This window comes from Canis lupus, chromosome X (assembly GCF_048164855.1).
Source record: "Canis lupus baileyi chromosome X, mCanLup2.hap1, whole genome shotgun sequence".
Taxonomy (NCBI): domain Eukaryota; kingdom Metazoa; phylum Chordata; class Mammalia; order Carnivora; family Canidae; genus Canis; species Canis lupus.
This window is the reverse complement of record NC_132876.1, coordinates 22,495,257-22,519,872: the sequence shown is the minus strand read 5'-3', so window position 1 is coordinate 22,519,872 and position 24,616 is coordinate 22,495,257. Positions and strand designations below refer to the sequence as shown.

Here is a 24,616-nt window from a genome sequence, read left to right as displayed (position 1 = left end):
GGGAGGTATTATTTTATATTTTCTAGAAGAGTTTGTATAGAATTATAATTATTTCTTAAATGCTTGGGAAATTCACCAGTGAGGTCATCTGGGCCCAAAGTTTTTTTGTGGGAAAGTTTTTAACTACAAATGAATTTTTTAAAAGATATATTTATTTATTTATTTGAAACAGTGCACATGAATGTGCAGGGAGGTGGGGGGCAGAGGAAAAGAATCTCAAGCCAACTGCCTGCTGACCATGGAGCACAACCATTGTCTGGCTCGATCTTACAACCCTGAGATCATGACCTGGACTGAAATCAAAAGTCTGACACTTTACTGACTGAGCCACCCAAGCACCTCTACAAATAAATTTTTGTAATAGTTACAGGACTATTAAGGTTATTGATTTATTCTTTTTTTAAGATTTTATTTATTTATTAATTAGAGACACACAGAGAGAGAGAGACAGACAGAGACAGAGACAGAGAGAGAGGCAGAGACATAGGCAGAGGGAGAAGCAGGCTCTATGCAGAGAGCCCGACTTGGGACTCGATCCCGGGTCTCCAGGATCACACCCCGGGCTGCAGGTGGCGCTAAGGCACTGCACCACTGGGGCTGCCCTATTGATTTATTCTTGAATGAGTTTTGATTGTGTATTTTAAGAAATTTGTCCATTTTTCCTTTCCATCAAAGTTCACAAATTTATTAGCATGAAATTGTTGATAATATATCCTTATTTTAACATTCGTACTAGTGACCTATTTCTGCATAACAAATAACTACAAATTTAGCAGCTTGAAACAACATGCATTTTTTATTTCACAGATTCTGCAGATCCAGAATCCAGGCACGGCTTAGTTGAGTCCTCTGTTTGCAGTCTCTCACAGGGCTGTAACCTAGGGCCAGAGTTTCATTTAAAGACTTGACTTGGGGAAGGATTCACTTCTAAATTCACATGGCTGTTGGCAGGATTAAGTTCTTTGTGGGATGTTGGACTGAGGGCCTCAATTTTTCTGTTGGCTGTTGGCAAGAGGTTGCCCTCAGTTCCCTGCCATTTTGCCTTTCCAAAATGGCAGCTTGCTTCACTAAAGCCAGCAAAAGGGAGAATATTACAAGATGATAGTCATAGCCTAGTCATGGAAGTGATAGCACACTACCTTTGTTGTATTTTGTTCTTAGAAACAAGTTACGACTTTACACCATACTCAAGGAGAGAGTATTACACAAGCATGAATACCAGGAGATAAGCATCAATGGGGACGATTTTAGAGTCTACCTGCTACAATATTTGTAGGATCTATAGTTTATGTTCTTTCTCTCAACCTTAATATTGGTTAGTTGGATCCTTTTTTCCCTGGTCAATCTGTCTAGAGGTTTATCTATTTTATTGACATTCTCAAAGAACCAGCTTTTCTTTGTTGTTGTTTTTCTTTTTTTGATTTTCAGTGTGTTTGATTTCTGCCATGTTTACTTTAGATTTAAGTTTGCTTACTTTAGGGTTAATTTACTCTTTTTCTTCTAGGTTCTTTTTTTTTTTTTAAGAAAATTTTTGTGATTTTATTATATCATGAGCCATTGAAACATCCGAACAAATCAATATCTGGGTGGTGAGGCAGCTGCTTTCTCCTTCACTTCTTTGGGTTACTAGAACAACTTGTCAGTAGATTAAAAAGGAAAAAAGACAACCTTTTGCATTACTTAAGTCTTTCCAAGGCATGCGGTACAACACAAACTTCTCCTGTCAGATGCAACTAGTCTAGCATCCAAACATCATGCACAATACCTTGGTAGTAGCAGCACACTGTGCCCGCTCCCACTGCGGCCCTGCTCATTTGTGTGTATTTGGAGCATCTGGAGGAGTGTGAATAGTAAGTATCAGGAAGGGGAGGGAGGAGGAAACAGCATGAGTGCCTGGCTGGGAAGAGGTCAGCCGAAGTTGTGCAGGGCAAGCCTGAACATGTCATTGGTGCAAACCCAAGCATCATTAATGTTAATAGAACTTCTGGTGGAACCCATGATGGAGTCTTCATCAGCCTTGAGCTGGCCCACAACCATGCTGATGATGTAGCTATCTGGCGTGGGCTGATGGTCCTGTGCTGTGATGCTGTGTTGTGTGTCTATCAGAAGGCTAGACAACTTCTCCACAATGGCAGCTTTCCCCTGGAACTGCTGTCCTTCCCACGTAAGGCATGATGCATCAATATATTGTGCCTAGTTGGGTTCTGTCGTTATCAAATAACTGGTAGTAATGCTGAATGAAGCTGGATCCAATCTGCTCCCAAATTGGCTTGTCTCCCATTCTGGAGTGTCACCGGGCTCCTTGAGACCAGAGGGGCTGGCATGATGGTGGCAGCAGCGGTGGCGGCAACCCAGCGTGGTCTGCCTTCTTCTAGGTTCTTAAGGTGAAAGTTGAGGTCATTGTTGCAAGATCCTTAATGTTTTCTAATATAAGTATTTACTGCTATAAACTTTCTTTTAACCATGGTTTTATCTGCATCCCACAATTTTTGCTGTTTTCTTATTCATTTAGTTCAAGATGCTTTATAATTTTCCTTTTGATTTATTCCTTGACCCATGTGTTATTTAAAAGTTTGTTTTTCAGCTTTCAAATATTTGGGGATTTTCCAGAAACCTTTGCTTTACTGATCTAACTTAATCTAATATAGTAATATCTAATTTAATTGCATTGTGTTCAGAGAACATTTTTTTTTTTGAGAACATGTTTTCTAATTCTAATACTTTTTAAATGTTTTGTGAATTGTTTTGTGGCTCAGGATATTATCTATTTTGGTAAACGTTCCCTGGCCACGTGAAATGAATGTATATTCTGTTGTTCCTTGGAGTGTTTTATAAATTTCAATTAGGTCAAGTTGGTAAATAGTGCTAAGTCTTCTATATCTTTACTGATTTTCTGTCTACTTTGCTGTCAATTATTGAAAGGTGTTTTGAAATCTCTAAGTGTGTATTTGCTTATTTTGCATTTCTATTTTATCAGTTTTGTTTCATGGATTTTGAAGCTTTGTTATTAGGTATATAAATGCTTAGAATTGTATATCCTCTTGCAAAATTTACCCCCATATCCTTTTATAATCACATATTATCCTTCTCTTTCTCTGATAATACTCACTTTTATTTATTTTTAAGGCTTATTTATTTATTTATTTATTTGGGAGGGGGGTAAAGGGAGAATGAGAGAGAATCTCAGGCAGATTCTGTGCTGAACTTGGAGCCCCAACTTTCCAACTCCGGGCTGATCTCATGACCCTGAGATCAGGACCTGAGTTGAAACCAAGAGTCAGACACTGAACTGACTACACCACCCAAGTGCCCCTGTAATTATTTATTTATTTAAAGATTTTATTTATTTCAGAGAGAGAGCACACAAGAATGAGCAGGGGGAGGGGCAGAGGGAGAATGAGAATCCCTGCTGAGCAGGTAGCCTGTCAGGGCTTGATCCCAGGACCTTGGGATCATGACCTGAACCACAGGCAGATGCTTAACCGACTGAGCCACCCAGGCGCCCCCTTATACTCACTTTTAATTGACTTGCTTATTTTTTTGCTGAGTTCTGTGAATTCTTCATTCTAGATACTAAACTATTATTAGATACATGGTTAGCACATATTTTTTTCCCTTTCTGTGGGTTATTTTTCCACTTTATTGGTAGTGTACTTTGAGACACATTTTTATTTTTTAATTTGATTTTTTAAGACACAAAAATTTTTATTTATTTTATTTTATTTTATTTTATTTTTTTATTTTTTAAGACACAAAAATTTTTAAATTTGAACTCTAATTTACCTAAATTTCCTATATTGTTTGTTGTTTATAATATTCCCTTATCATTTTACTCTCCGGAGGGTCTAATGGTGATATCCCTGCTCTTATTTCTGCTAATGATAATTTGTATCTTCTCTTTTTTTCCTGAATATAGGTTTATAAATTTTGTTGATTTTTTGCAATAACTAGTTTTTTGTTTCATTGATTTCCTCTATTTTTTCCTGTTTTCTATTTCATTGGTTTCTGCCCTTACCTTAACAATTCCTTTCCTCTGCTTACTTTAATTTCTTCTTATTTTTCTAGTTCCTGAGGATCAAAGGTGGAGACATTGATTTGAAGCCTTTCTTCATTTCTCATATAGGAATTTAGTGGTATCAATTCCCTTCTAAATACAGCTTGAGCTGCATTCCACAGCTTTAGCTATATTGTGTTTTCATTTTCATTTAGTTCAAAATACTTTCTAATTCCCCTTTTGCTGTTTTATAACTGTGAATTCCAGGAACATATGCAGAATACCTGTGCCCATAGAGACCACTTTGAGTCTCAGGGTTTGGGTCACAGATAGGAGGGTTATCACATATGTATGTCTTATTGACAACAGGCCATGACCAGGAGACTCAGGACCTCAACACTGTTGACCCCAACAATGAAACCAGGTTCAGATTATCAATATTCATGTTTGTGCAAAGTAATCCTAACAAGGTGGCATGGCATTGCCTATTATTCTAGGTGTACACAACAAAATAATCAGTTTCAGAGACACATTCTCATGGGTTTCCTTAGGGTCTATCCTGGTTCTCTTGGAGATAGGCAAGGAAATGAGCCACCAAACCTGTTATGTTAACTCATCCCTTGTAACACTCAAATTCCCTATTGCTAACCCCTGCCAACCCCTGCCCTTTACCTTTGAGGTAAAGGTCTCAGTGATGGGGGAGTAAAGGATGGTTAGGGACTGGGCACCATTTGGTCTATAATCGCATAGAACTAAATTATTTGTTGGAAAATGAAAATGGAAATTACTCCTTTTGTTTAAAAACATAAGATAGACACACCTCTGCTTTTTGTAGGCTTGCTTTCTTCTGATTATGTCAACCTTCCCAGACTCATAAAATAAAATCCAAAGTTTTTACCATGACAGACACAGCTCTACCTGATCTCCCTCAACCCCTGAACTTTCTGCCCTCATCTGCTACTGCTCTCTCCCTTTATCCCTCTGCTCCAGTCACCCTGGTGACCTCAAGGTTCATCAAACACACCTCCTGCTTCAAGGCCTTTGCTGTTGCTGTTCTCTTTGCCTGGAATGTTCTCAGAAATCCTCATAGCTCACTCGCTCACCTCCTTAATGCCTCTCCCCAAATCTCTCCGCCTGGCCATTTTATGTAAAACAGCAGCCCCCCCCCCATTCTCTTTGTCCTTTCCCTGCCTCATGATTCTTCACACTGGATGGTGAAATTCACATGGATATTGAATTCCTTTTTGTTTGCTCCTCCCCCAACTAGACTGTTGGCGTCATGGGGGCAGGGGCTGTTTCTAGTTCACTGCTAGATCCCCATGCATAGCACCATGCCTGGCACCCAACAGGTGCTCTTTAAGTACCTATTCAGTGAATGGATGAATACACTGCATCTATCTATGGACACTGTGTAGAGGGGAAGAAGGAAGGTATTTGGAGCACATAAGATTTCTTATTCTCAGCTCCAGAATGTAGAGGAAAAGCTCAATGAAATTCTCAACTTTTCTCTCAGGATTCGAGTATACAGACATTATATTTAATATCATAAAATTTCTCTTATAAAGATGATTTTAGTTTCCCTTTGGAGGTTAACACTCTGTCTAAAAGATATTTCTTTCTTTCTTTTTTTTTTATTAGAAGTAACAGTTTTGTAAAAGAAAACAACGCAGAAAGAACTAAAATACAAAGCAAGAGTTCTCTGGACTGGAGGATGGGGAGAGAGGGAGGCTGGGGGAGTGTACTGTGTTGGGGACAGCTGAAACAGGTGGCTGTGTCAGGGCAACTGTGTCAGTAGGGCTTATCAAAATGTTCCCATGCAGAAACTGGCCATATCAGACTGTCTTGCTTGACTGTTTCTATCCTTTATCTATTTTTTTCTGGGAAAATACCATTGTTTGTAATTTTTTAAATTGTAAAGCATGTTGTATATTAAAGATCTTTTTGTCTGTCAAATTAGTTATGATTTTTCCCCAAATTATGATTTATATTCTAACTTTTTGGTGTTTCCTGTCACTCAGCCATGATTTTTATTGTGTGGTCAGTTCTGATAATCCTTTGCTTTGATTGTCTCTACCTTTAATGGTGTGCTCAGAAGTCTTCCCCACCTGTGGGATTATACTTCTGATATATGCTTTTTTCTTTTTTCAGAGAGTGGTGGAGAGTGTGGGTTGGGGGAGGGGTAGAGGGAGACAGAGAGAGAGAGAGAGAGAGAGAGAGAGAGAGTATCTTAGAAAGCTCCACACCCAGCACAGAAGCATACATGATGTGGGGCTTATCTCACAACCCTGAGATCATGACCTGAGCCGAAATCAGGAGTCAGTCGCTTAACCAACTGAGCCACTAGGCACCCCTAGCATATTCTATTCTTTGAGTGCTGTGAATATTGTCATCATTGGATTTCATTTTTCATGTTTAAATTGTCAGGGCAAAAAAAAAAAATAAATTGTCAGGGCACCTAGAATTTATTTGGTGAACATAAACATTTCTTGAGGGCTGATAATTAGCCAGGCTCTGTTCCAAGTGCCTTATGTGGATCACCTCATTTTAATGCTCAGTAACTCCAGAGGTAGGTGCTAGTAGGTTCTTTGTTTTCACAGGTTAGGAAATGTAGGGACAGGAAGGTTGGTACTTACTCAAGACTGCTCAGCTGGCAAAACCTGGCCCATCCAATGGTAAAGCCTACACAGGGTTGTAGTGAGGATTAGAGACAGCATGTGTCAAGTTTCTGGAACACAGAAGGCATTCAATAGAAGATAAAGTTTATTATTATGATTGCCAGTTCTCATAAACAATTTCTTAATTTTTTTATTTTAAAGATTTTATTTATTTAATTCATGAGAGAGAGAGAGAGAGAGAGAGGCAGAAACACAGGCAGAGGGAAAAGCGGGCTCCATCCAGGGAGCCCGACGTGGGACTCGATACTGGGACTCCAGGATTACACCCTGGTCTGAAGGCAGGCACTGAACCACTGAGCCACCCAGGGATCCCTAGTTCTCATAAACAATTTCTGATAGCTACATATTATTTGAAAAATGGTATATTTTTAAGGCAAGTACATCTATAAAATATTACTCCTTCAAAAGCATATTCAGAATTCCATGGTAACAAACAAAACCTTTATTTATTTATTTAGTTTTAAAGATTTTATTTATTTATTTGAAAGAGAGAGAGAACACACAAGCGGTGAGAAGGGGGAGAGGGAGAAGCAGACTCCCTACTGAGCAGGGAGCCCAATGCAGAGCTGGATCCCAGGACCTAGGATCACAACCTGAGCCCAAGGCAGATGCTTAACTCACTGAGCCAAACAGGGGCACCATAAAACCTTTATTTTAAGGAACAATTGTCATAAAAACAAATCCTGCAAGAATCTGTATAAACATGTGAAAGTGTCTTTGGATAATGGGATTACAGTTTTTTAAAAAGATCTTTTTTCTCTATATATCCCAGTTTTATTAAAAAAGCATTTTTGAAAATTTTCTGATCAGAGAAAAAGTCACAAGTATATGACCTACCAATATTCATCTGAAGGGTCTCATGACTAGTTTTTACTAAACAGTAATAAATGAGGTTTCCTAAGAATAGCTAGCCTCCTCAGGATCCTGGATACCTTGTTTCCAAAATACCTGGGAGGCTTACACTATCCCTAACCCCCTCCCAACTTGAAAGTATATAATGGGCCACTCCTCATGATCCGAGTGCTGCTCTTTCTGCCCAAGAGTCCTGTCCCAGTGCTTTAATAAAACCACCTTTTTGCACCAAAGATGTCTCAAGAATTCTTTCCTGGCTGTCGGCTTTGAACCCTAATGTCTTTCCTACATCACATCAGATGGAGCAATGAGTTAGACCTCTGCTGCCCAGTATGGTGGCCAACTTACATGTAGATATTGAGCACTTAAAATGTTAGTCTGAACTGAGATGGGCTGTGGTGTAAAACCACAAAAACTTAGTATATAAATAAACTGAAATATCTCAATACTTTTTATACTGATTACATCGCAAAATGATATTATCTTGGATATACTGGGTTAAGTATTGTTAAAAATTTTACAGGGTTATGAATGGAAGGTGAGCTGGCAGTATCTGGAGGGTGACATGGGGTTAGAAGAAGATTTTCTTGTTTTGGTACACTGGGAAGAACATGAAGCTAATAGGAGGGATAAATGGATAACCAAGAGGTTGGCTGTCCAGCATGTGCGGGAGTGAGATTTGTGAGAAGCCAGGAGGTGCGGCAAGGTTTAGGAGGTATATATACAATTATACAAACAATGGAAAGGCAGGAAGGAAACACACAGAAATGTTAATGGTGTTATCTGGGTAGTGGGGGTAATGTTTACATTTTTTACTTCTTTTGCATTTTTATCCCTTTGTTTATGGTTTTTATAATTTCCTTTTACTTCCATAAAGATACAAAAGTTTGAAAATGGAGGAAATGTGGGAGGGCCATAAGTAAGAGGTAGCAGGGGATACTGACTTCAGCACAAGGCCACCATGCAGGAACATGTGACAGGAACATGCACATCACAAGAATGATAGTATAAGTAGGTGTGTATGCATGGAGGAAGAACTAGAAGGAGGCTCTCCATACTGTTGAGAGTAGTAGCCTTTGGATGTTTGGGTTTTGGGTGATTTTTACCTTCTTTGCACTTCTGTGTACAGTTTCAATGTTTTATAATGACTATGTATTTTTTATAATCAGAAAAAGAAGCTATGGTAATTTTGCAAAATAGGTGTAGCCTTCATCACGGAAAATAATAGTCCCATTATATTCTGTGTTGATAAAACCACATCTTAGGCTCTCATTCATGGGTGAAGCCAGCATGGGTGAAGCGAGTGCCATATTGTGAACTGCCCACAAAGAGGGCCATGTTGTAAGAAACTAAGACAGCCTCAGGAGCTGAGAGTGGCCTCTGGACAACAGCCAGCAAGACACCGAAGCTCTCAGTGCTACAGCTGCGAGGAAGTAAATTTCATAACAACCTGAGTGAGTTTGGAAGTGAATTCTTGGGCAGCCTGGGTGGCTCAGCAGTTTAGTGCTGCCTTTGGCCCAGGGTGTGATCCTGGAGACCCGGGATCAAGTCCCACATCTGGCTCCCTGCATGGAGCCTGTTTGTGTCTCTGCCTCTCTCTGTGTGTGTCTCTCATGAATGAATAAATAAATCTTTAAATAAAATAGGGAAGTGAATTCTTCTCTAATTGAGTCTTGAGATAAAAACACCTTGATTTGCAGCCTCGTGAGACCCATAGCCCAGGACCCTGTTAAGTCATGCCTGGATTCCTGATCTGCAGAAACTGGAAGACAATTAAATGTGTGGTGTTTTAAGCTGCCAACTTTGTGGCAATGTTTTTTATGCAGCAATAGAAAACTAATACATCCTTCTACCAGCAGCATATGAGAATTTGACATGCTTTCTTTCCATTAGTCCCCTTGTACTGTCAGTCCTTTTAACTTTGGCCATGTTGGTGGATGTGTAGTTTAATTTTACTTTTCTAGATCACTAATAATGTTGAATACTTATTCATATGCTTGTTGATCATTTGGATATACTCTTTTATGAAGTGCCTCTCAAGTATTTTTCCCATTAAAAAAATTGAGTTGCCTGTCTTTATTTTTTTATGTGTGCAGACTTAAGAACATTTTTTTTTCATTATTGGAGTAGAATTGACATACAATGTTATATTAGTTTTAGGTGTACAGCATAGTGATTCAACAATTCTATATGTTATGCAATGCTCACCATGATAGGTATACTTAACATCTGTCACCATACAATGTTATTACAATGTTATTGACTATCTTCCCAATGCTGTGACTTACTTATTTTATAACCAGAAGCTTGTACCTTTTAATCCACTTCACCTATTTCACCCATTCCCCCCTCCCCCCCTCTGGTAACAGCCAGTTTTGTTCTCTATGTTTATGAGTCTTTGGGGTTTGCTTGTTTTCTAGATTCCACATATAAGTAAAATCATATGGTATTTGTCTTTCTGTCTGACTTGTTTCACTTAGCATAAAACTCTCTAGAACCATCCATAGTGTCACAAATGACAAGATCACATTATTTTTTATGGCTGAGTAATATTCTATTGTGTGTATATGTGTTCATACATACATACACATTGAGGTGCCTGTCTTTTTATTGCTGAATTTAGGAGTACTTTATTTATACCAGATATGAGATTTTATAGGATACATGAATTAGAAGTCTGTTTTCCCAGCCTGTAGCTTGCCTTTTCACTATCTTAATTGTGTCTTTAATAAAAATAAAAACGTTCTCGATTTTATATATTTTTTGTTCTTTTTTTAAGTTTTATTGAGATATAATTGAGATCATATTGTATTAGTAATGTAAACTTCACCTTAATAAAAAAAAATTTCTTCTGGCTTCAAATACAATGCTTTTTTCATTCTTTAAGACTAGGTAATTTGGGAAGAGAAAAAGAAAAGACTAGGTATTTCGGGGCACCTGGGTGGCTTAGTCCGTTAAGCATCTGCCTTTGGCTTAGGTCATGATCTCAGGTTCCTGGGATCGAGCCTCACGTTGGGCTCTCTACTTGGCAGGGAGTCTGCTTCTCCCTCTCGCCCTGCCCTCATCCCCTGCTTGTTCTCTTTCTCTCTCAAATAAATCAATAAAATCTTAAAAAAAAAAGACTGTTTCTTTGCGAAGAAAAGTGTTTCTTTGGGAGAGTAGATAGAGGAAAGCACATTCTAGTTTAACATAAACGAAAAAACTTTCTATCAGTTATCCAATAGTGTAATGGGCTGACTTGTGATGTATACTTAGACTGGAAGTATTCTAGCAAAGATTGGAATAACTGTCCATAATAAATATTATAGAAGGGACCTCTAAGTGTCCCTCCAACTTGAAGATTCCAGTATTCTATCCTCTTGAATACTTTATCTCCTGGAGAGATCAGAATTCAGGCATAACACAAGACAGAGTATAATCAAATACTTATCTACGAGATAGAGACTACAAATAGAAGGTAATTAAAAAGGAAAATGGCCAACTTTGATAATGAGGATTAGATCTTTTTTATGTTGTTTTAGAAAAATGTTGAAAACAACCTAAGCAATCAAATAGCAAATATGTTAAATAAAAGTGTGGCATACGTCTATGTTTCTAGAAATGCTATTTTTAATTAATCTATTATAGAGCTTTTAAAATAAGTCATTTGAGGGGCACCTGGGTAGTTCAGCTGGTTGAGCATCTGCCTTCCACTCATGTCATGATCCCAGGGTCCCGGAATCCAGCGTTACATCAGGCACCTTGCTCAGTGAGGAGCCTGCTTTTCCTTCTCCATCTGCCTGCCATTCCCTCTGCTTGTACGCTCTGTCAAATAAATGAATAAAATCTTTAAAAATAAAATAAAATAAGTTGTTTGAAAACAAAGCTTTTTTTTTTTTTTTAACAAAGTTTACCTAGGTGGTCAGTGAGTGATATTAGCTGGTGGTGGCTGCAGCTGAGGCAAAAGTGCGGTCTTGTAGAAAAGTTAAGACAGTGATTTGCTCACAGAGAAGAACCTTAATTCTGTAAGGTTCAGTGACCTGGATGTGAGGGACAGGACCAGGCCATAGCTGGAGACATAAAATTCCCATCACTGGGAGAATACAGCCCTTCCAAGTAAGAAGGACTTTAAGCTACAACCCTCTTTGTCTAGCTGGAAGAGTGCTTTGCTGAGATATAAATCGAAGGGAATTCACATTTTGGAATGCATGCACATGTTTTTTATATTATCTATTTTTAGTAAGAAAGTTTCTGAAGGTAACAAGGGTATTTATTAAAGTTGAGAGCAGTATAGCATGGTAGTTAAGAGCCTAGGCTCTAGGGGCGCCTGGGTGGCTTAGTTGGCTCAGCATCTGCCTTCCATTGGGGTCATGGACCTGGGGTCCTGGGATGGAGTCTAACATACTTTCCTGCTCAGCGGAGAGTCCGCTTCCCCTCTCCCTCTGCCACTCCCCCTGCTCGGGCTCTTTCCCTCTTTCAAATAAATACATAACATTTTTTTTAAGAGTCTAGGCTTCTCAGCCAGACCCAAATTTGAGTCTCAGCTCTGCTAATACCAAGTTACTCTCTCAAGACCTCAGTTTTTTAATCTATCAAAAGGGTAAAAAAATAGTACCTGTCTCATGTAGTTGCCTGCACATGAAGCTCTTGGCACTGTCCTTGGTAAGCATTCCACATCAGGTAATATTATGCATGCTGCCTGAAGACATCTTTTTAATGGGTGAAAACCAAAGTGTTAACTAAAATGAGAAAAATCCTTTGGAACAAAGTATTCCAAATACTTATTAATTCAACAATGATCTAGGGCCATGTACCTCGCCGCTTTTACTTGTACACAACACACAAACTGTATTTCGTATTCTCGCGTGATTATGGAATCTTCTCGTGAGAGGTTTAAAAAGAAAACGTAGCCCATTGGACAATGGAATTACCCAGAGTGCTTTGCAACCATTCCTTACAGTCCCGCAAGGGGTTAGAGCCAGGAGCCGGACATCAGGCTCTCATCTTTCTGGCTGATTGTGAGGTACGGATTAATTTGAACTCCTCTGTTAGCTTTTCTACTCTTCAGATTCTTTAAGTTTTTATGGTCTCTCTTTCTGTCTCCAACCTTTTCTTTTTTTCCTCAACTGTGTGCTTTAAGGGTTTGAGTCTGATTCCTCAGTCCCTAATACCTGGCGCCCATTCAGTGCTGCGGTTTATTTACTTTTTATTTTCTTTTCGATTTCGGGCACCTCACTAAATACTGCTCACTCCTTTCCTTCATTTTCTTACTTTTAAGTCCCCTGCCCCGCCTCCCTCACTTTCCCTCCTTTTTTGTAGTTTGCGCGCAGGCGCCTCGCCCCGCCCCGCCCCTTCACAACGATTGCCCCGCCCCTTCACTACGATTGTCCCGCCCTTCGCGTCCTTTACATTCGGCTAGGCCACTCCTCTTACCCCCGCCCTTTCCTAGCCCTAGTACACGCATCGTGGGTGGTAACGCGGTAACCAGGTGACGTCCCTACCCCCACTGGCGAGCACGTGAACTGCAGAAGCTGCCAAATTCTCACGACTTGGTTCTCTTTCCCTACACCTCCCGAAAGGTTGTCCTTTCTGGGTCTTTGCACTCGCAGCCTGCTCTACTCCCCGGTTAGGACCCCTGTCTTTTACACCTCTCATTTCGCGCCTTCTTTTTTAGGCTTTGAGGAGGCGGTGTTGGAATGCGTGTGCCACCGTTGCTAAGGCGACGACTTGGTTACTTCCGTTGGTCTCAATGCTTCCGGGTTGGCATTGCGGTGGCGTTTCCGACTGTGGGAGCCTCGGCTTCCCAGTCGTCCGCTGAGCCCGAGCAGGTGAGAGGGAGCTCCTGGACTTCCAGGCTGGGGAGCGGGGCTGGGCCGCGCCAGGCCGCGCGGGGCCGGCTGGCCTGGTTCCCGGCCTGGGAGGGGCTTAACGGTCCTTTGATCTCTCTCTCCCCTCAGCCGAGTCCCTTCCCTGTCTTTCACTCTTCTGGCATCGGTGGTTTTACTTCTTCGATTGAACCCTGCTTCCTCGACCCCCTTGGGAGGCCGCCTTCTTCAGGCGCCTCCCTTCTCTCCACGAACTCGCTCTGACAGCTGAGGAACTGGCAAGATCCTGCTACCCAGAGGGTGAATGGGTATCTTTCCTGGAATAATCCTAATTTTTCTAAGGGTGAAGTTTGCAACGGCGGCCGTGATTGTAAGCGGAGTAAGCAAACACCTCCATTGTGTTAGTCTGAGGGATGCTGGTAAAAGATGCTCCCTTTCAGTTTCTACCCCCTGCCACTCCTTGAGGTCAAGGCATTGAAGGCATCTATTAAAATGCAGTTCAGCTAACTAATTGGGATGACAGCCATTATCAACATGAATTAGATTCTCAGACAAGGTAACAGCTGGGACATTTATAGTTTTCTGCCAGTGTTTCCTTGGGTTTTTCCAGGCTAGGGATGCTTGGAGTTATTGTGAACTCTTGTATTCATTCCCTACATTATCAAGTTCCTTTGTGTTTCCATTTTAGAAGTTTATCTCTAATCTCATTACCAACAAACATCTTGTCTGCTTTACTTTGCTTTATTTTGTCCTTTTATTTCATACCATCCTATGCTAGTTTCCTTGCCTCTCTTATTTGTAATCCACTGCTTCCTGCAGCCCTAGTATGCTAAGATGTGGATATCCTCATGTCCCTTCCCTGTTCAAAACCTTACAGTATCCTTCCCGCCCTGCCACACACACATTTTAGTTTCAAGCTTTTCAGTCTTTTTCCTTATCATACTTGTCCCATAATTGTTTCAGTCTGTTAAGGGAGTTCTCTGTTCCAGTTATTTTGCGCTCTTTGTTCTTGGAACAAGCTATACTGATGCCTGCCTCCACATACTGTGCTTTTCCCACATTTGTGTCTCTGTTCATCCTGTTTTCCTCATCTACCCCTCCCTTATCTACAGCTATTCTGATTCTACTTGCATTCTGTCAAGGCCCATTTTAAGTCTGTCACCTCCAGAAGCCTTTCAAATTATTCAGGCCCATGTTGATTGTCTCCTTTTCCATGCTCCTGCTCTTGCAGTTTGTGCTATATAATTTAGTACTTAATTTTTCTCTAATGAACTACTTTGATTTCTTCTGCCAGACTATAAGCTCTTGAAAGGCAAGTACTATATTTCGTACAACTTTATCCCTACCCCAATCTCCTTGATTGTCCGGGAAAGATAGGTTGAATGATAAATATTGTCATGTGTTAGAACATATATTTGTTTTTAACATGATGTTTATACCCATAGCATGTTGCAGTTTTGGGCATTTAGTATGCTTCCAATAAATATTTGCTTCTGTCTCCATTATTACCTCCCAAGTCTGAGAATCTGTAATGGCTAGTCTTTTCTAAAGAAGAAAATGAGAAAATGAGAAAAATCTAAAGGAGATTTTTCTGACTAGATATTTGGAATAGTATAGTGCTATGTAACTTATGTTGTAGGATATTATTCTCACTCTTTATCAGATTTTCCTTAGACTTCAGAATACACATTTGCATTTTATAGACATTTCATTGGCTTCTTTATGTGATAAATATTTAAGGTAGTGTATTTCTGTTTTAACTCCAATGTGACTTCTTTCCTTTTTACCCATATCTGAGGATAGTTCCCACAGGTAAAAACCATTTTTAGCATGCTTGAGGTCTTTTACACAAGTAGTTCTCTGCAACAAAAGCGAGGGAAGAGAACTAGAGAATCTGAGGATCAATAAAAACAAAATGTTATGTACAGAGTATGTAGCATTGCTCAAGTCCCACAAGTTAACTTTCTAATTTCTCATATAATCTTTTACATACACACTGCATACATAGATAAAGGACATTACACTGGCATCAACCAAGTATTTAATGGATATATATATATACCCAATTCTGTGCAAGGGTTATGAGAAGTACTGTGAGGCATGGTATTTGCCTTCAGGGATCATACCTAATTAAGAGAGAAAATAGCATGGGGCAACTAGAAGAGAAACTTCATCATGGGTGTCTGAAATTAAGATATAGAAGGGGGTAAATGAAGATTCAAAAAACAGTACACAACTGTGGAATAGATATGCAATGACCATGCATGTATACATCCTTATGTAAAAGACTTAACAGGTTTTAGCTGACATTTTAATGATTTCAGTAGTGTGATATGGCCCCCACAAAAGTGACTGCAATTTTCAGCTGTGGTAAGTGGAGTATAATATAGTGAGTGAAGAAAATTATGGTGAATATTTACACCGAGAAATATAAGATGTAGGAGAACATGATAGCTTCCTTTAAAAACTTGAAAGACCCCCCCCCCAAGGGGGAGGTCTTTTTTCCCCAAGGGAAATAGAATAAGTTTGTTTAATATTACCTCCCCAAATGGGTGAAAACTAGAGAAAAGCAGACTTTTGGCTCAGCTATGAGGAAAGAATGTCTAAAAGCAGACCTAATTAAAGATGTAAAGGACTTTTTTGTAACAAGATTCTTTCCAAACATGGAGGAAAAGGGATTTTACTGACAGATGAGGGAGTGGTAGCAGTGTTGAATTTAGCCAGTGGCCCCTAGACTTATGGATTTCATGGACCAATCATATTAAGTGATAATGTGGGGAGGAGGCACAAATTAAGGTAGCCAGTCTTATTTTGCTGAGAAGAATACTAAACAAAATCAACTATCAACTACATTTCATACAGGAAAGGTGATTTTTAAAAATGTTCCAAGAGGAGGAAGAACATAATTTCCTAATAGATAATCCTCTAAATTAAGTATATTCAGCTGAAAAAAGAGGCACTAGGTGCCCTTATTTTCATTTCACCTCATTGTGAAAACTTCATTAAAGAATCTCTGGGCTGACCTAAAATTCCATTCCCTGCTATGGCTCTGCCCCCTGCCTTTAATTGATTTATTATTGTTCCCTGAACCCTGGGAACATCTTCCTTATTAAAAGTCTAGGTAGCAGATAATAAAGTTCTCATAGAGGCTTTCTCTGTAATGAGATGAGTGGAAAGAAGTTATAAAAAGAAAGCTTTGGAGAAAAGCATAGCAGCCATTTGAAATGCTTGACTGTTTAGGAAAATCTCCATTGACTAAGAGAGAGAATATACCACGGTTCTTGCTTTTCCATGCTTACCCTTTCACTATGTGTGTCATGTTTATCAATTGTAATAAAATGTGAGTGTTAATAAGATTATATTTAGTACTTAAGATTCATTTCAAACTGTAGCTGGTCCTTGAGTGCCTATTTCTACTCTGCTTTTTAGAGTTTCTTTCAATAACTTTCTTCCAAAAGAGCTACATATTCCAGACTTTGTATATCAGATAGACTGGCTGATCATACTATGCTTTTTTTTAAAAAAATTATTTATTCAAGAGAGACACACAGAGAGAGAGAGAGAGGCAGAGACACAGGCAGAGGGAGAAGCAGGCTCCATGCAGGGAGTCCGACATGGGACTCGATCCCGGGTCTCCAGGATCATACCCTGGGCCGAAGGCAGACACTAAACCACTGAGCCACCCAGGCTGCCCCAATCATACTATGCTTGAAAGGAAGTGCCCATACTTATTTTTGTGGCCTGTAACTAAAAACATTTGCATGTTTGCTGTCCTCTTTGGGGAAATTGTTCATTTGTGTTTAGTTACAGAGATTGCCTTTTGTGGAAATAAAGCAATACATTGTCTTCCCTAGAAAGAGACTGTGACTCAGTGGTTCTAACCTCAAGTTGGGCAGTGGGGGTGGTGGGCAGTAAGTAGTATTTGCTAAAATACAAATTTGAGTACTTTAAAAAATGTAGTAATGAAAATAGCTAATAATTCAACTAGAGGGCTCCTGACTGGCTCAGTTGGAAAAGTATGTGATTCTTGATCTTGGGATTGTGAGTTTGAGTCCCAGGTTGGGTGTAGAGATTACTAAAAAAAAAAAAAAAAAAAAGAATAAACCTAAAAAAATAATAGTTGAACTAGGTGCCAGGTACTTTTCTAGGTATCTTACATACATCATTTAATTTTTTAAAAAGATTTTATTTAATTTATTTATTCATGAGAGACAGGCTCCACACAGGAAGCCCGACGTGGGACTCGATCCCGGGACTCCAGGATCACACCCTGGGGTGAAGGCAGCGCTAAACTGCTGAGCCACCCAGGCTGCCCCCATTTAATTTTTGCAATAACCTTATAATATAGTATTTATTATTGTCCCCATTTTATAGTTCAGAAAATGCAGGCATAGAATGGTTAAGTAACTTGGTCACAGAGCTCGTAAGTGGCAGTACCCAGTATAGGTATTGTGAAGTTCTGGAAAGAGAATATGTAAAAGAAATCTGAGAGTCCATCTTAAAAGAGATTACTTCCAGCTGGACCAGGATTTAGTAGGTGATGCATGGAGCATCATTAGTACATATACAATGAATTTCAAAATCATTTCCAAGTGTTTTATGGTCAGGAATAAAAACTCAGACAAAAGTCAGACTGCCTAGGTTCAAGTCATGACACTACCAAAATGATCTGGAATTTCTGATTAGTGCCATGGGTAGCACTAGCATTATTTGGAAACTTGCATATTCTCAGGCCAAATCCAGGACGGTAATCAGAAATTCTGAGGATGAGACCCAACACTATGTTTTAATCCACCTTTCAGATCATTTTGGTGTACCTAAAAATTGAAAACCACTGGTCTAAAGGGTATACCTGTGGAAAAAAAAATAAAATCCAAGAGAGAAATAGCTTAGAGTGACAGGAAAAATAAACATGAAAAGATTGAAGATGACAGATCTAATGGGGGCGGGATGAGGAAGAAGGAGAGAGGGCCGGGAGTAGAAACACATTGTTAAGGAGTCTGAACATCAAAGAAAAAATATTTGTATGTATGTGCTTTCAAAGGCCAGGGAAAAAGAGATTCAGTAGATGGATGTACGTTAAATGTCAGAGAGAAGAGAGACATCATTTTTATTGTTTCATTCCTCTGGGAACCAGAAGGAAGATGAAAAAGTACTTAGTTCAGCTTGGACTTTATAGAGAGAAGTTGTGTATAGCTGGAAGTAGCTAGATGAGCTAAAACCCCGAAGTTTAGTGGAGAGATGAGAGGGCTAAGAATGTGAGAGGGTAGTGATGTCAGCCTTTCCTTTGCACCTGAATCAAGGTAACTGAATACCATGAACTGCTTTTATGAGATGCCTCAGCCTATATAATTTGAACTCCACGTTCCTTCACTTGTAATTGTCTAGTTGAATGTCTAAACTGATTGTGCTGGATGGACTGAATCCTCTTCTTCGGGTGGGGACATGGATAATATTAAACTGGAGAGAATGAAGGGCGCAAGTTCATCTTTGAGGGAATTGCACGCCTACCCATACAGAATGGCAATAAAGAACACGTTCATCATCATCTATCACATAAAACAGGATCCTCCATTTTGTTACATTCCATTTGGTAGGGTTTTTCCTCTACTTCTGTTTTATTTACCAATTTTGTTGATATAAATAATGTGATCAATACTAACAAATGCTCCTCACTCTTGTGCCTTGTTCTGATTTATGTTTATTTTTAGCACCAGAACAGTGCCACTGTAAGCCATGAGATGTCTGGTCTGAATTGGAAACCCTTTGTATATGGCGGCCTTGCCTCTATTGTTGCTGAATTTGGTAAGAATGTGAAAACTGACAAATGTGCTTATGGTATAGATGGTTAGCTTATGGTGGCAGTTATTTTTGATGAAAACTAGAGAAAAAGTAATGCTCATTCTGTTTGTTCTCAGAAAGTACTAGCGATATGGTGAGTGAGATTAAGAAAAGTCAAACTTGAGAAGCTCTTTTGATAGTTTAATGATTTGTTGATTTGTTCTAGGCTTAAGTAATATATGGGAAAAAATAAAGGGAGTTAGATAACATAGGAGTTTCTGCTCTATTTTTGTATTAATGGTCTTTCCTTTATGCTGAGTTGTTTATAACTTTCTTAGTAAGTATCCAGATTTTTTTCTTTCAAACCTCCGTCCCATTTTAGAAGAAAATTGACTCATAGGATCAAATTAGAGTCTTCTCTATTTGATTTTAATTTTGAAATGTTTTTAGATTATGTTTTTCTCATTTTCCAAATTTCTCCTTCCTAAACTATTTATAAGCTACTGTAATCCATTAATCTTTGTTGACTTTCTTGGAAAATGCTCTGATGTGATATCAAGGTCATCAGTGACCAGAGCTACATAATCACCTTGTTAATTTTATACTTCAAAATATTCCCTGAAACATATTTTGTTAATATAATGGCCACTTCTGTGTGTTGATATAATAAAAGAAGTTGGTTGAAGAAATTTCCTAAGCACCCTGCTGGTATTAGTCCCAAATTACCTGCAAACCAAGATGAGTAGACCAAATAGGACTTTGCCATTATCTTTCATAATATCAGGGAACTATTCGTTTCTTGTAAATAGATAAAAGAGGAAAAAAACCACAAAACTTTCTAATATTATGTAAGGGTACCTGGAACAGAAATTCCTATCTTTGTGAAAATCTGGGGAGATTTTATGAAGAAGAAATGAGATGAGATGGGGGACAGAGGAAAAGACAAATGCCAAATTATATGTTACAGATGAAATTAAAAAATCATTTAAATTATTTTGTATTTACAGTATATTAAGACTATTGTAAAGCACTTTATTACATCACAGTTTGAATTATACTGTGGGTAAATTCTACTGCCTAGATACAGTACAGTATATTTCAGTTTACCACATGCAATTCTTGACAATGGTACTCCTAGTAGAGATACCCTCTATGTGTTATAAAAAGGCCTTAGTCTTATGTTTTAAAATTGTCATTGGCTGAAATTTGGCCAAAATTTTAACTATGACTCTTTGGAAAAACATATAAATCAGTGTGTCCCTTCACAGGAACTTTCCCTGTGGATCTGACCAAAACGCGACTTCAAGTTCAGGGCCAAAGCATTGATGTCCGTTTCAAAGAAATAAAATACCGAGGAATGTTTCATGCCTTGTTCCGAATCTATAAAGAAGAAGGTGTATTGGCTCTGTATTCTGGGTGAGACTGGGTTCTTTCTTTACATCATGAATAGAAATACTTTTTAAAGAAGCCATGTATTTCAGCTGATAGTATGTGCCCTTCGTATTCATTCCAACTTGTAATTCAATATTAACTTACCAGTTTATATTTCACTTGCTTGTAGGTCTTGAGCTTTGGATTTTTTGTTCATCTGGCTTTAAGTGATACATTTTAAAATGGATATCTCATTGCAGCAGTGGCTTTCTCCTGTTTTCCTGAGAGTCCTCGATAGCCACTGTGAATAGCAGCACCAATTAACTGTGCATTTCCATGATATTCTTCCTGAATTGCTAAATACTCAGTTCTTTAAAATATATTCCTCTTTAAAGAAATGCTATTCTGGCAGTTTAAACATAAAATGCAGAATTAGACACCCATCGTTTTTTTTTTTTAAGTTTTTATTCATTCAAGAGAGAGACACAAGAGAAAGGCAGAGACATAGGCAGAGAGAGGAGCAGGCTCCCCGTGGGGAGCCCGATGTGAGATTCAGTCCCTGGACCCTAGGATCATGACCTGAGCCAAAGGCAGATGCTCAACCACTGAGCCACTCAGGTGTCCTGAGACTCATCTTTTTTGGTCAACTTTTAATTAGCTGTAGGTTTGTGTTTTATCATCCATTTTGTCATGTATATGCTCCCAATTTCCTAGGTCACTCCCACATCTAGGTTGCCAATTTACTGCTCAGAGAATGGACATCAATTTTATTATTACTTTTTCATCAATTTTATTATTAACCTGTGTTGGACTTCATTTTAAAAGATAGCTTTCTTAGAGAAAAAAAATCAAGTGATACATCCTGAAACTAGTGAATCATAGATCAGCTGTTCTACCTTTCTTTAATCAGCATGGATAATCCAAGATTATTTTTTTCTAATAGCAAGCAATAATGTCAGAAATAGGCATATTTAGTCATCATTTTTAAAATCATAACCGTCCAAGCTTCTGTCGTCTTTCTATTTTTAACTACTAAAGTGTAGTTCGGCAATTTGGAAGAATCTCAAAGGAGGTATGAGTGAGAATGTTTTCAGTTTATAAGCAGAACTTAAATAGGGTGAAATCTTGGCTTAGTACCTCCTTGATAGATTAAAGATGTATCTACAACTGTAAGGAAGTAAGGTTGATTTTTTAAAAGTTTCCATGAGGGCGGTAGGGGGAATGGGATAACTGGGTGATGGACATTAAGGAGGGTATGTGATGTAAAGAGCACTGGGTATTATATAAGACTGATGAATCACTGAGTTCTACCTCTGAAACTAATAATATACTATATGTTAATTAATTGAATTTCAATAGAAAAGAATTTAATAAAAAAATAATACTGTATAACCCCCCCACCAAAATCTCCATGAGGTGAATACTGGTGTATACTTCTTTTTCTACATTGCTAGATTCAGTTTGCTAATGTTTTGTTAAAGATTATTGCATCTAAATTCCTGAAATATATTGGTAGTTTTTTACTTTTTGTATTCTTTTTTCTGGTTTTGGTATCAGAGTATTACTAGCAAAATGAATTGGGAGTATTCTCTCTTCTTTTTTCTGGAAGAGATTGTGTAAGATTAGTGTTGATTTTTTAAATGCTTAGTAGAATTCCCCAGTGAAATTATCTGGGCCTGGAGATTTCTTTTTTGGGACCTTTTAATTATGAATTAAAATTTCTTTTTTGAGCAGTAATAGAGTTTATTGAGTGATAGAGTGCAAAGCTCCTGAAAAAGGAAGAGACCTGAGAGAGCTGCCTTGAATTAAAATGTTTTAATGGTTATGGGACTATTCAGATTATCTATTTCATCTTTTTTGATGATTCCCATATTTTTATCTATATCATTTTGAGTTTTAGTAGTTCGTAGTTTTCAAGGAATTAGTCCATTTCTTCTGAGTTGCTGAATTTATGAGCATAAATTTATTTATAGTCTTCTCTTATTATTCTTTTAGTGCTGATCTGGTTCATTCCTGATATTGGTGACTTATGTCTTCTCTCTTTTTATTACTTTGAACCTTGCTAGAGGTTTATCAATTTTACTGATTTTTTCCAAAAGAGCTATCTCTTGGTTTCATTGATTTTTCTCTATTTTTCTGTTTTCAATTTTATTAATTTATGTTCTTTATTATTTCTTCCCCTTCTGCTTGCTTTGGGATTAGTTTGCTCTTCTTTTTCCAGTTTCTTGAGTTAGGGACTTAGATTATTGATTTGAAACTGTCCCTCTTTTTCTTCTCCTTCTCCTTCTTTCTTCTTTTTTCTTCTTTGTTCTTTCCTCCTTTTTTTTTTTTTTTTTTTTTTGGTGGGCAGCAAAGCAAAGTTTATTGAGTGATAGTAAAGTGATAGTACAAAGCTCCCGGAGGGGAAGGGGACTTGAGAGGGTTGCCTGAGACTTTCACTCCTTTCTAACATAAGCATTTGTGCCATAAATTTCCCTCTTAGCACTGCTTTGGCTGTATCCTACATATTTTAATATGTTAAATTTTCTTTCATTCAGTTCTATGTATTTTTAAAATTTCCTTTGAGAGTTCCTATGAACCATGGATTGTTTAGAAATGTGTTGTTTAATTTCCAAGTGTTTGAGGATTTTCCTTATTGATTTCTAGTTTAATTCCATTACGGTCAGAGAACTTACTCTATATGACTTTAATTCTTTTAAATTTGTTGAGGTTTGTTTTATGATCCAAACGTGCTCTCTCTTGGTGAATGTTCCTTGGGTGCTTGAAAAAATGCATATTCTGATATAGTTGGGTGGAATGAGGTGAGTAATGGAAATGAGTAGACTAGATATGTATAATCTGCAAGTACATGTTGAGTATACTTGACTTTTTCTTTCTTTTTTGGCAGAATTGCTCCTGCCTTACTAAGACAGGCATCATATGGCACCATCAAAATTGGCATTTACCAAAGCTTGAAGAGATTATTTGTAGAACGTTTAGAAGGTCAGTATAGACTCATTCTCTTTTGCGATAATACTGAAAGGGTTCATTGAAATCATGCTTACTGAGAAGTATTATCATGGGATGTCTGAGAGGGGGTGATAGTCATCACAAGGACAAAGTGAGCTCCTACTAACTTGGGATCTTGGGATTAATCCTTGCAGAGGTGATTAGTGGGTTAAACGGACCTACTCTTTAAGTTTGTTCCTTTTACTATCAAAGAAAAAAAAAAGGCTTCTGGTCATCACAGAAAGACCATGGACAGGTTTGTCCAGAAAACTAATGCTGTCCTCATCAACAAAAGGACTTCAGTTATAAGCAATTCTCTATCTGCTAATTTTGATAAGCTTTTGTTAGATGTAGTAACTTTAAACTATTCTAGATTTTTTTGTACCTGTGGCCACCTTACCCACTTTTAGCATTATCCTATGTATCTAAATTTGCTGCTGCAGTGTTTCCAGCCTGATGCTGTACTAAATGGGTATTTTACCAAAGACCTGGGGCTGTTTCATGGGTGGGGATAGCTGGAGAGCCTTTTGATTAGTAATGTCCTTTGAATTACTTTATTGTCCTAAATTGACTTTTTCTGGAGCTTCTTTGAGGATTCTGAAGGGTTTGCTTCCTAAAATAATTTCCTTTCACAGATGCTTCACTTGGGTTTACCTAGTTTCTATTTGTAGGCTCTTCATGGTAAGGAGGCATGGTGAAGATGAAATTTTCATTTTAGAACATTATGCTCTGTGGTTTCTTCTTTTTTTTTTCTTTCGAACGGATTTAGTTTCAAATGACTGGTTTTTCATACTTGTCTACAGAAACCTTCTTTAAATAAATGGAAGCTAGTAGATATCAAGGTCAGTCAAAATTAGTATTTAGCTGATTTTTTTCTGTTATGCATTAGTTTTTATTCTTTTAAACATTTTATTTTATTTTTTTTAAGATTTTATTTATTTATTCATGAGACACACACAGAGAGAGGCAGAGACACACAGGCAGAGGGAGAAACAGGCTCCATGCAGGGAGCCCAATGTGGGACTCTATCCTGGGTCTCCAGGATCATGCCCTGGGCTGAAGGTGGCACTAAGCCGCTGAGCCACCCAGGCTGCCCTTAGTTTTAATTTTTTAACATTTGGTTCTTAAGTCTTTGGAGTTGATGATTCTAC

General features: G+C 38.3%; 1 protein-coding gene and 1 pseudogene across 6 annotated transcripts in view; one reads left to right on the top strand and one right to left on the bottom strand.

Moving 5' to 3' along the window:
* Nucleotides 1–735: 735 nt before the first annotated feature.
* On the bottom strand, nucleotides 736–12,461 carry LOC140628582 (nuclear transport factor 2 pseudogene; annotated as a pseudogene).
* The window catches only part of SLC25A14 (solute carrier family 25 member 14), a 54,917-nt gene continuing 42,722 nt past the window's right edge, over nucleotides 12,422–24,616 (top strand). For 3 of the 6 annotated variants that reach the window (XM_072817860.1, XM_072817856.1, XM_072817854.1), the window contains exons 1-5: nucleotides 12,422–12,523; nucleotides 13,175–13,328; nucleotides 19,037–19,130; nucleotides 20,375–20,522; nucleotides 23,365–23,459. In XM_072817860.1, the coding sequence (XP_072673961.1) occupies nucleotides 13,197–13,328; nucleotides 19,037–19,130; nucleotides 20,375–20,522; nucleotides 23,365–23,459 (469 nt within the window). In that variant the 5' untranslated portion in view covers nucleotides 12,422–12,523; nucleotides 13,175–13,196. Of the gene's footprint in view, nucleotides 12,524–12,961; nucleotides 13,080–13,174; nucleotides 13,329–13,457; nucleotides 13,705–19,036; nucleotides 19,131–20,374; nucleotides 20,523–23,364; nucleotides 23,460–24,616 lie in introns of those variants that run through there. The other 3 variants (XM_072817855.1, XM_072817859.1, XM_072817858.1) reach the window with 3 other exon arrangements.